General features: G+C 36.8%; 1 protein-coding gene across 5 annotated transcripts in view; it reads right to left on the bottom strand.

Annotated features, from left to right (window-relative positions):
• Positions 1-12,916, bottom strand: part of ATP11A (ATPase phospholipid transporting 11A) — a 234,905-nt gene that overhangs the window by 50,414 nt on the left and 171,575 nt on the right. For 4 of the 5 annotated variants that reach the window (XM_037799866.1, XM_037799868.1, XM_037799870.1 and 1 more), the window contains exons 13-17: positions 12,107-12,280; positions 10,359-10,522; positions 7,302-7,373; positions 5,022-5,095; positions 796-899 (exon numbers count right to left, since the gene is read on the bottom strand). In XM_037799866.1, coding sequence (XP_037655794.1) covers positions 796-899; positions 5,022-5,095; positions 7,302-7,373; positions 10,359-10,522; positions 12,107-12,280 — 588 coding nt within the window. The remainder of the gene's footprint in view (positions 1-795; positions 900-5,021; positions 5,096-7,301; positions 7,374-10,358; positions 10,523-12,106; positions 12,281-12,916) is intronic. The other variant, XM_037799867.1, reaches the window with a different exon arrangement.

Consider the following 12,916-nt stretch of genomic DNA (forward strand, 5'->3'; position numbering starts at 1 on the left):
GCACCACTGGTGTAGAAAGCAAAAGGTGAGTTTTCCATTTTGTTTGTATGTGATCCATTCTAATTTCTATATTGGTATCTGTGCCTGTTTGGATATATCATGTCCCCCCAAAAGCCATATTCTTTAATGCAATCTTGTGAGGGCAGAGTTATTAATCTTTTTGATTAGGATATGACCTCTTGATTGAATGTTTCCATGGAGATTTGACCCCACCCATTCAGGGTAGGTCTTGATTAGTTTAATGGAGTTCTTTAAAGGGAGCTCACACAGAGAGCAGCTCAGAGAGACTTTTGGAGAAACCCTGACGCTTTGAAATGCATGCCCAGAGTTTGCTCTGGAAGAACTAAGAGAGGACAAGATGCCCCAAGAGATGCTTGCTGACACTTAGAGATGCAGGCAGAAGGATGTTTGGAGATGCTAAGCTAAGAAGAGAGCCATTTTGAAATACGGTCTGGGAGCAAAGGACCAGTAGACGCCAGCCGCATGCTTTCCCAGCTGACACAGGTGTTCCAGACACCATTGGCCGTTCTTCAGTGAAGGTATCCTCTTGTTGATGCCCTAGTTTGGACACTTTTATGGCCACAGAACTATAAATTTGTAACATAATAAATCCCCTTTATAAAATCCACTCCATTTCTGATATTTTGCATATGGCAGCATTAGCAAACTGGAACAGTACCTTTGGGAATCTAATATTCTCAGCCAGCAGCTTTTAGAATATGAATATTCCTTCATGATGCAGGAGAGTAAGGGAAGCCACTGAGCAACCCAACATCCCCCAATCCATCATCTTACCACTGCATTGTGCTCTACTCTGGATTGTATTTGATCAACTTTGCCTTCTATTACTCTGGGAAATATTGAAGAATCAGCTCCTTTGCAAAACAGATAAATTTCGCCTATAAGAAAAAAAGATATTTAATTAATTTAATCACAATATGGGGAAGACTCTAAGTTATTTTTCAAATTATGCCATTATTAAAAAAAACAAAAATAATGTAAAACTATGTGATGATAGTGTTGGCCATAAAGTGTCGTGAGTAGGTCTCAATAAAATTGCATTTTAAAAAAACAAACAAACAATAAAAATAGAAATACCAGAGCTAAGACCATGGTAAAGGAGATTTCAAGAGACCAGTTACCATACAAAGTCAGGAAAAAATTAAATCTACAGATTGTCCCAAAGCTTCATTTTATTCCTGCTACCCTAGAAATCTCATAGGAAAGTTAGGAACCAGGAAAAAAAAAGAACCTGGCTGCTGAGAATTCTTCCTCCTGTCTCTTCTGCCACTGCTGTGGTAAAGACATGGATGAGCAATAAAATGACCTTGGGATAGGAAGGAGGTTTTAAAATAAGACACAGGGCATAGCTGAGCCAAAAGGTGGGATAATTTGTGGGAACACTGCACGGCAAACATAAAATTCCGTTCTGAAAGTAACATATCTTTATGCAGAACAAGAAACTCAGGGTATCTTTTATATTAACAAGAGTTACAAGAAAAACCCTTCGTATAATTTTTTTCCCCACACCTCCAGTAATGTCCCAATGACTTCAAATGTATTTATGTTGTAAATGTATGCTTCTCATCTCTCAAGATAAAAAGTTTCTCATTCAGGTAAGGGGTGGGAGGCATGGCAAAATGGAAGCAAAAAGAGATTGAAGACCCCAACACTGATCCAAAACGCTCTGGAAAACAAATGCTCCCTTCTCTTTTAGCAAAACATCTAAAAGATTTTTAAAAGCAACAAAGTGGTAACTGTTGCAAGGCTGGCTTTGTTTTACATTGTTAGCTCACAGAAATACCACAGTACTTCCAGCAATTGCAGTGGCTGGAGAAGCACCACCTCTATGATCTGTATTACATTGTTAATGTGTTTTCCAAACAGCAAGCTCAAATGCCAAACTTCCTGGTCCCGTATAGATCTCCAGCAACCCTAGATGCTGAGCATCCTCAAGAAACCAAATCCAGAGGACGCCAGAAGAGCTGCAGGCCACTGTTCTGTTGGAGCCAACTCTCATGGCCGGGGGTAGAGTTAGGAGTGGGGGAAGGGGCACACGTCTGGAGCTGATAACTAGGTGAGGCCATGACAGCTGGTCCACACTCTGACACCTACTCAGTATCAGGGACCCACTTTGCATTATTTCTGAGATTCTTGAAGTACACTGTGATACACACACAGTGAAAACGTTTAAAACAGATAAGCTTCATACTCACAGAAATCTTTAAATTGAATAAAGGTTAATGTCAACCTATGATTGGAAAGGATGGCATCTAATAAGGTCTATGTTGCAAGTACATGGAACTGAGTAGACGGTTGCAGCAAAGGTTTAGGAGTGAACTGGAAGCACAAACAAGCCACCCTGTGTAGGAATCTATCAGAGGCAAGAAATCCTATCACTAGGAGAATCCTATAAAACCTATACATGTCTTTGACTAAGGATTCGTACTCATTCCCCATGAAAAAGCAGCTGTATTGGTTAGTTATACCAATTTGATTTCAGAATCAATTCCATACTATCAGATATAATTTCTAGCCAATACTCATATGTTACAAGAAAGCTATAGAACAAAACTTGTAGTCTAGATAATATAAAGATGCATTCCTGAACAATAACACAATTTTTCTATAAAAATCATATTTTATGGCTTGTGACTGCTTATAATTCTCAAATTAGGTTACTAAACTATAGCAGCACATATATAGGTGACACAATTAAACACACAGAAATTTAGTCTCCACAGACAACTGGGTTGCAGTAATTGTGGAACTCCGTGACTGCTGTGGTTGGTTTGCCTTTCTCTCTGACTCAGAAAAGCTCTAACAGCATTTGGAGAAAAGTCAGGGATATAATCTGGTGGTTCACACACAGCCTGAAATTGTCTAGTTTTAAAAGAACAAGAAAGAATAAGATCCCGTGCCTCTTAAGAAAATGTCACTTTGAAATTGCATTAAGTAAACTGAATTTAACAGATATATATCAAACTCTTAGTAGTAGGTAGTGCCATGGTGAGTACATTGTTGAAGGAAATATAGGTTCTGCATTTAGGATGCTTACAGTCTAGCAGGACCAGAAGACAAATGAGCAGCTCTAACACAGGGCAAAAGTTGGTACGTATCATAAGAGAAATAGTCAGCACATTTCTGTGGGAATTGGAAGGAGCTATCACGTCCGGCTGAGGCAATTAGAAAACTTTGCCAGAGTTGGCTGTTAATCCCTACTTGGAAAAATGAAAAGAATCTTCAAAGGTGCAAACTAGCAAGAGAGTCTTCCAGGTAGGAGGATAGTTTGGGACACATGTAGGGAAACAATACACAGTGGAGGCCAAGGGTCAAAGCTGGGAAGGCAGGTTAGAGCCTTGTTTTAGACTCCTGGCTAATAAAACAAATACCATACAAAGGGTTCACGTAAACAATGGGAATTTACAGGATCACAATTTTGAGGCTAGGAGAAGCCCAAAATTGAGGTGTCAGCAAAGCAATGCTTTCTTCTCAAAGACTGTAGCATTCTGGGGCTGGCTGCCAGAGATCCTTGCTCCTTGGCTTTTCTGCCACATGGCAATGCACACGGCGGCCTCCTCTGGCTCCTCACTCCTCTGACTCTCACTCGGCCTGTAAAGCACTCTGGTAATGCAGATTAAGGCCCACCCTGATTCAGCTGGGCCACACCTCAACTGAAGTAACATCCTGAAGAGATCTTACGTACAATGGGTCCACGTCCACCAGAATGTGGGCTAAGACCAAGAACATGTCCAAACTGGGGTAACACAAATCAATCCACCACAGGCCTCAATGAAAAGAGCTTTGAATGCTATGGGAGGAGATGTTATCTGATACAGCCAACCATAAGGAAACAGAGACTTCTAGCAAGGAACCATGAGGAAACTTGGGTTTTAGGAAGAATAATTTGGTTGCAGGATGACTGAGACATAAAGACTGCAGATGGGAGATCTGTTAGGAAGCAGGTTAGGTGTTGGCAGTGAAAAATGAAGAGGAGATGGATGCAAGATTCTATGGAAATAAAATCTGAAAGAGTTGCCAATTGAAGGGGAAAGAACAGAAGCTGACTAGCCTTTGAGCCTAAGGTGCTTGGGGGAGAAACAGAAGAGACTGAGATGCCAGAGAGCTGTTTAATCAGAAGCTGTTGCTGAGTGGTAGGAACTGACTGGTAGGGTTAGGCTAGTCATGAGCCTAGAAGTGAGACTTCTAAGTGGAAGCAGAAGAGTTTCTCAGGGAGAGTGGATGGTGGGAGAAGAGAAGAAAATTGACAACGGACCTTGTGATATCCATGGTAACAAGGCCCCCGTGAGAGGAGGAGCTGGTAGAGGGGAAAAGGAACATTAGCAGGACAGTGCAAGAAGCAGATGCAACAGAGAGAGAAGCATGTTAATACAAGAATGTAAAAGGACCACAACGTCAAAACTAAACCACAGCCTTGCCCAAATTAAATGGCAATTTACAAGCGAAATACAACTAAAGTTATTGTTGTTAAAGGGATTTGGTTTGAGTATTTCCCACCATTTTTAATTCTAATATTCTAAAGAACAAACCAGAGTTTTTTTGTTCTCAGATAAAGACACATTGTTATAGCAACCAACCAATAAACAACAAAGCTCATTTTAGTATTTGGAATATCATTTTGTATACATTGGCAAATCCATATCCCCCCCAAAAAAGGATTATTTAAAAATGTATATTATTTAGATATACATAGAGAAAAGCAGTGGGGATATTTATAAATGGGATTAAATGTAAAAATTGCAATAGTTAAATTATCCCAAATCAATACCAAAAAGATGTACAAATAAGTGTGTGGGATGTTTAGCCCAGTAATAATTATTAAACATTAAAAAAAAATTTACTTTTTTTTAAATTAAAAAATATCACAGAACGGTTTATCTATACTTTCTTAAAAAAAAAAGAAAGGAATAAATCCTTAAAGCTCCTATAAAATTTAACCATAAGAAGAAACAATAACCAAAATGTATAATTTAAGGCATCATGGGAAAAGAAATTTCTACCTGTAGCAGATTTTACAATTACACTCATTCTCCGCCTTACTGAGTCAAAACTCAAAATTTCCAGCAACTCGAACCTGAAAAAGAAATTTTTTAAAAAATTTAATATACATCTAGCTGTGTATGTTAACTCTTGATAGTTATCAAATCATTTAATATGGACCAAAATTTACCAAGATGGAAGCAGTGGAATGGGCAGACTTTCTTCCTCCCTATCTTTATACAGTGCTTAAAAAAAGTCACCTACAGTGTGATTGTGAAAACCTTGTGGATCGCAGTCCCTTTATCCAGTGTTTGGCTGGATGAGTAGAAAAATGGGGACAAAAACTAAATGAAAAATAGGGTGGGATGGGGGGAATGATTTAAGTGTTCTTTTTTGTTTTTATTTTTTATTCTTATTCTGGTTCTTTCTGATGCAAGGAAAACATTCAAAAATAGATTGGGGTGATGAATGCACAACTATATGATGGTATTGTGAACAGCTGATTGTATACCATGGATGACTGTATGGTATGTGAACATATCTCAATAAAACTGAATTTAAAAAAAATAAAGAGACGTGATAACGCTCAAAAAAAGAAAAAAGTCACCTCCACATACCACTGTATCTCCTTCTAGGTATTAATGGTATAAAGCAGCTCTTTGAAAAAAAAGAATCTGGATATGGGGTGATTTTCTCCACAGACATGATGAGAAAAGTCTGCATTTTAAAGCTGCCCAAACACAACTCGTTTATTTTATACAATGCCAGCAATTTACCTCCTTGCAGTTTATACCAACTTCCTAAAATGGGACATGACTAAGATTGATTCAAGGGTTCCGAATCTCACTAAGACCGTCTCATTGTTTATATCCATTCCATCACTTTCAACCCAGGAAGCATATCTTAAAAGACTTTGTTTACCAAACACACTGCATTCTTAAATATTGATTCATTAGTCTTAAATTCTGTTAATTATACACATATCATGTTGCCTAAGAGATTTTGATCCCTGTAAATGAGCTGGTGTTACCTCTAAGTTGATAAAAACAAATAACAGAAAGCAATAAAAGTGATATTTCAGTCAGCTTGTACAGTCTTACTATCAAAAGGCATTTGAAATACTGAAAATAATTCAGGGATCCCTAATACTGGCTATGAAAACTCCTTAGGTTCTAAAGACCACCAGCCAGGACTGTTAACATCTGTAATTCTTTTCTGAGCTCAAAAGCTGCTAAAAGATTTCCCTATTAATATCTCAGCAGTATTGTGTTATGTTTTGAAATCTCAATAGTGATTTTATCTTCCCTTTTCAGTTTAAAACCAGAAGCCCCAATCACAGATGCTACAGTAATTATGTCACTCTTGCCCTCCCCAAGGACCAATTCCAAAGCTCTGTCATTGCCGTACTGCTGACAACCTGGGAAGTCTGCAGAGCTCCAGGGAAGGAGCCCAGCCTGACTTCTGCCTGAGACCTGGTAGTCATGGTCCACAGTTAACGGATTTATCCCATTCCCGTAACTTGGGAGTTTACTTTTCTGAAGAACAAAATTTTTAAATCCATTTTTTTTTGAGGCAATCAACATGAAATCTTATGCTCTTTGCCATCTGTTTTTTCCTACTTCTATTACTGCATTTTTCTGTTAATCTGTAAAGAAAAGATGGATGAGCCTATCTTCTAAACCAAAATTCAAGATATGTACTTGTTTATAAGACTGGCAATTGAAATTGAGATGGTTCCTAAAATAGAAAGCGTTTGGTCACTAAAAATATGAAAAGTAAAACAATCCAATTTCAGATTGGTTATTCAAAAACATAACTTCTCAATTTACTTTCTAGAGAACACTGTGTTCCATGAAATGTTAACTGGTGTTCAATGAAAACAAGATTTCATGGCCACTTACTAGGAAGGCTGCTTACTTTACCTGTTTCTTAGAGTGTCAAAGATGACCTAGAAAGTGTCAGAACAAATTAAAAGCTTTGAGAACTCTAATAATAAACCAATTTTAAATGGCTTTACCGAAAACATATTTGATAATGAAACTTTTTTTTTTTTAATTGAACACTGATGTACATCTCCAAGGAAAACAGGCTGGGTAAAAGCTCCAAACTGACTTTTCCTCTAACTGTCAAATGGTTAAAAATTCTTCAGAATGTTTCTGTGACAATCTTGGAGTTATTATTAGGAAGAAGAGGGAGCAAGTTGTGGGAGGAATACAGAGAAATTTCTTTTTGCCTAAATGAAAAAACTATTTAAAGACCATTCTTTATTATCATCACATTTTAATGAATAGTATACTTACCTTTCAATGTCATTGTCCCTATTTAATATTTCCATATAATTGTCTTTTAGCCTTAGGTATGTAAAACCAAGCCTGCAAAAATCAGAAGGAAAATCCAGGGGTTAATCTGAAATTTGGATATTCTCTTTAATATGATTTTTCTGTTCTACATTTCCATAAAATTTTTCAAAAAGGAATTCAAAAATTTCAAAAAAGAAATACTTCAGTGAAAGAGATGTAAACTGCATTCTAAAGGTAGAAAATTAAAATACTGAATTTATTCAGCATTTCAAAAAATTCTCTATTAATCAGCAGGATTTCCAACTTCTCCTTTCTTGCACCACAATGATGAGGCACACTATTATTGGCATTATGCAAGTATTAATGGTTTTCAGAAAGTAAGGAGAAGTTCTCCACATCAGAAACTCTCCTTCTACTGACATTCTCACTTACTGATTAGTTTTTTGTTGTTTTTGCAGTGGAGGAGAATACAAAGTCAGCATTGGAAGGACCATTAGAGACATATATAGCTCCAGACTAAATCTCTCATTTTACTGACTAGGAAACTACAGCCTAGAATAGACAGCCAGTTCAATAAACATTTGCAAAGCACTTAATCTGCAACAACAACCTCTTTCACCACCACTTCTGATAGCTTAATACACTTTAGGTGCTGTGTGGTTAAGTGCTAGGAAGACGAAGTGGAAGAAGGGATGGTTTCTGTACATGAGGAGTTTACAGATGAATGGAGAGAGAGAGAGAAACATGTCAATTCAATATAATGTATAGACATAGAAGTATTAAGGTGCTACAGGAACATGGAGAAAGGATATCAACTTAACCTGGGTAGCAGTGGGCAGGGTGAAGAAAGGGCTTCTTGGAAGTGATAATACTTAGCATGTATCTCAAATGATGTATAATAACAGCCTATCCTAACATCTAATATTCTATGACTGAAAAGCATTTTAATTTCTGAGTGCTCGTTTTTCCAAGAAGAGAGCAGTTTATCTTTGAGAAATCTCACCTATGTGTTTGGATTTATACATTTAATAAAGGTCAGTAATGATATAATTTACATATCTAATGTGAATATTCAAACTGCATGGGAAAATAATGTTTCGTCAACAATAAACATACCCTTCTAATTATGTAAGAGATGTTAGAGTGCTTTTCTCAATCATTCAGTCCCTGAAGGTGACAATCACACTTTTAACAATATGCTCTCAAACCACAATGGAATTAAAATAGAAAATCAACAATAGTAGATAGTTGGAAATTCTCAAAATATGTGGAGATTAAAATACCCACTTCTAAAAAACACATGGGTCAAAGAAGGCATCTCAAGAGAAATTAAAACAATATTTTGAACTAAATGAAAATGAAAATACAATTTATCAAAATTTGTGGAACGCAGTGAAAATGATCAATAAAATTGATAAACCTCCCACCAGGCTAACTAAGAAAAAAAGAGAGAGGATGCAAATTACTCATATCAAAAGTGAAAGAGGGGACATTACAACTGATTTAACATTACTATTAAAAGGATAATACTGATTTCAAAGTTTTTGTAGAAGGGCAAAAGACGCAGAATAGACAATACAATATTGAAGAAGAAAAAAGTCAGAAGACTGACATTACCCAACTTCAAGATTAACTATAAAGCTACAGTGATCAAGATGGTATGGTATTGGTGAAAGAACAGGCAAACAGATCAATGGAACAGAATAGAGAACCCAGAAATAGACCCATACAAATATAGTTAACTGACATTTGAAAAGGGAGCAAAGGCAATTCAATGGAGAAAGGATGGTCTTTTTAACAAACATTGTTGGATCAACTGGACATCCACATGCAAAAAAAAAAAAAAAAAAAAAAAGGATTTTGACACAGACCTTACACTTTTGCAAAAATCAACTCAAATGGCTCATAGAACTAAATGTAAAATGCAAAACCATAAACCTTCCAGAAAATAACACAGGAGAAAATCCAGACATTTTGGCAATATATTACAGAGCTAAACATAGGCTTGCCATAAGATCCAGCAATCACGTTCCTAAGTATTTAGCCAAAGGAGTTAAAAATTTATTTTCACACAAAAACCTGTAGATGAATGTTTATAGCAGCTTTAGTCGTAATTGCCCAATATTGGAAACAACCAAGATGTCCTTCCATAGGTGAATGGATAAACTACAATAAAGCTATACAATGGAATATTATTCAGCAATAAAAAGAAATGAGCTATCAAGCCACGAAAGGACATGGAGGAACCTTGAATGCATATTAAAGTGAAAGAAGCCAGTCTGAAAATGCTGCAAAACTGTATGATTCCAATTATCTGACATTCTGAAGAAGACAAAATTATAAAGACAGTAAAGAGATCAGTGGTTGCTAGGGGGGAAATAGGGAAGAGATGAATAAGTAGAACACGGGATACTTAGGGCAATGAAACTATTGTGCATGATGATACTGTAGTGGTGGATACGTGACATAATGCATTTGTCAAAACCAATAAAAACCAACTGTACAACACAAAGAGTGGTCCTTAATGTTATCTATGGACTTTAGTTACTAATAATGCATCAATAACCAATATTAGTTCATCAACTGTAAGAGATGTACTACACTAACGTAAGACGTTAACAAAGGAAACTGTGTGTGACAGGGTGGGGGTGGGCAGTAGGAGAGGAGGGATATATGGATATATGGGAACCCTTTGTACCTTCTGCTTAATTTTTCTGAAAACCCAAAACTGCTCTAAAAATAGTCTACTAATTAAAAAAAAAAAGACAATGGTACAGACTCTTACAACTAGGAAACAAGCTGCTTCTTACAAATAGACACTATGTTGTTTTCAAGAGGGAAACCATCTCAAATGATAAGGAAGAGAAAAATCATGAATACAAAAGACAATTATTGCTTAGCCCACTTCTTTTTAGCAACACACCAGAGCACAGAGTAGGATGAATCAACGATATTTCCAAGTATAAGTATATGATTTTTGGGTTGAAAATGGACTTAGTCCAATAATTAGCATACCTCTCAAATTCTAAAACCCAGATATGAACCCAAAAGACATACCTTTGAATACCTTCAACTAGTGCCACTTCATCAGGAGATGACGAGATATACACACAAGATTTTCCTGAGTCTGGTGATTTCCTGGTTCCGTCTACATTATCATCATCTTTCACCTGGATTGTGTGGCAAAGACAGAGAGCCCGAAAAAACAGCTCTTCTCGGTCCTATAAAAAAGCATTAAAAAACAAAAACCACGAAACCAAAAAAAAAACCCTATGGCAAATTTGCTTAAAATAGAAGGAAAATTTAAAAAGACAATAAACAACAAGGAGTGTTTATAAAGCAGGGAGGTGTACTTTAAGGTGTCTAGGAATTATCCATTTTGCCTTTGGTTTTATAAAGTAGAATCTAATTATGGCACTTCTCCATTCTTGGGTACTTCTACTGTAACTAATATTAAGATTAATGGGCTATGACGACTGAAAGGAAGAAGTGTTTTATTCAGTAGTGATGCTTTTAGAAACTGCAGAGGCATAACCTCAAGATTGCTCAGAAATGGCAAATAACTGCTAAACGTAACAGAGCAAAGAGAGACTTTGAGTTAAACAAGTACACTAAAGACACAAATTTACAAATACCTAGGACTCTAATTATATCACTGTGCTGATGGCCCATACAACAGTGATACTTTCATAATGATATATATTAAACTAGAGCACCTACCATATACTTGACACATTCCACACATCATAAAATTCAATCTTAAAATGACTTATGAAATAGAAGATATTATCCCCATTTTGCAGGTGAAGAAATTAATGTCTAAGGTTAAGTGGTTTGTTCAGGGTCCCCAAAATGAGTACATGGCAGAGATAGGACTCTAATTCGGCTTCTCTAATTCAACTATCTAACCATTTTACTGCCTCTGAACCCAACTTCTTTAGTAGTTTTCTCAACCTTGGCTGCACATTGGAATCTCCTGGGAAACTAAATCACTGATGCTTGGATTCCATTGGGAATGTTACAAGCTCCCCCAGGTGATTCTAAGATGCAACCAAGCTTGAGAAGCACTGTTGGAGAGTGTCAAAGAAGGGCTTGACTCATCTCAAATACATCGAGCAGTGCAAAGTTATTGTAGGTAATCGGAGAGTGTGATTTTACTGTGATATGTCTTACTATGGCCACATAAATAATCTATTCCCTGATCTTCTTTGTGATAAAACAGCAATTTTCAATAATGAAACCAACGGAAGCATATGTCATCAGGGATAAGATACACTTTGCTAAGGTAATGGTACCTTCTACAATTCAACTAAAACAAGGCCTTCTTTAGGGTACCTCAGAGTCACTGAGGTCTTGACACAAGGCACTACAGTCAAGGAATTTTCTGGGTTGGTTTTCCACCTAACCAGACCAAGATTACAGCCTCCTTTCTGCAGATGGTGAGATTTGGAGCCACAGCACTGGGAGCTGTGAGTGTGCATGATGTGTGGTCATTTCACTCAATGTACTGTTCCCCCTGCCTCTCTAGGTCTTTAAAAGTCATTTCTAACACAGATATCACCTACCAGTTCCACTCTGAATGTTAGCCATGGAATCCTAAGGGGGAAAATCTGCAAATATTGTGGCATCTTACAATTTCCTCACTGAAGTCACATAGAGGATTAATACTGTTCCTGAATACCCACAATAAAATCTGACCACTAGTCTATTTTTGTGAACAAACCATACACAGCCTTCCCAACCCAAACTCAGCAAACGTTAAGTACAACAAATGAAACCTACTCTCTTCTAAAGGGAAAACATACCTTTCCACTGACTCCTGGAGAAGAATCAATCATATCAATTCCTGAAGAATCGGGGAGGACTTGTCCATTACAGATGACGTGAGGGACATAGACATGACCTTCAATACAGCATTCTTTAAATTCCATGTTGTTTTCTGTGAGGGTACCAGTTTTATCAGTGAAGATGTATTCCACCTATGGAACACAACATGAACAAAAGGTAGTATAATGCTTTGTGAAGAATTAAATTTATCTTTCTCTACAGAGAGAGAGTGAAGTTGAGATTGTCTGGCTCAGAATATCAGGGCAGCCATATCTTTTCCCTAACATCACTATTTTTAAAAAAATGAAATGGATTTCTAAAGGTTTTATTCCAAACATACAAGTTCACCAGGCTGAATTGTTAAGTGTGCTTGCCAATACATACTCATTCTCACCTTCTGATATTACCCAGCAATCCTGTAAAAGAGGGGGCAATTCAGGAGAATAGAGAAGCCCTTACTTTCCTTATGCTAGTAATGGTTTTATACTTTTCTCTGGATCTTAAGCAAAAAATAATGTGACCCATCAACCATATATCCACCTCTCTCTCCACCACACAAATAAAAAGGGATGAAGCCAGTGTTCTATTTGTTTGGAAAGAAAAAAGATTGAGGGGGTATAGTCCTGAAACTTTTCTTTTTTTAAATGAAGACTATAGATAGAATGAACTATTTAAATGAAGTCTGGAAAGTCAAAACTCAACATCATACAAAAATTAACTTTAAATGGAACAAGGACCTAAATATAAAAGCTATAACTATAAAACTCCTAGAAGATAACATAGGGTCA

Source organism: Choloepus didactylus, chromosome 12, assembly GCF_015220235.1.
Source record: "Choloepus didactylus isolate mChoDid1 chromosome 12, mChoDid1.pri, whole genome shotgun sequence".
Taxonomy (NCBI): domain Eukaryota; kingdom Metazoa; phylum Chordata; class Mammalia; order Pilosa; family Megalonychidae; genus Choloepus; species Choloepus didactylus.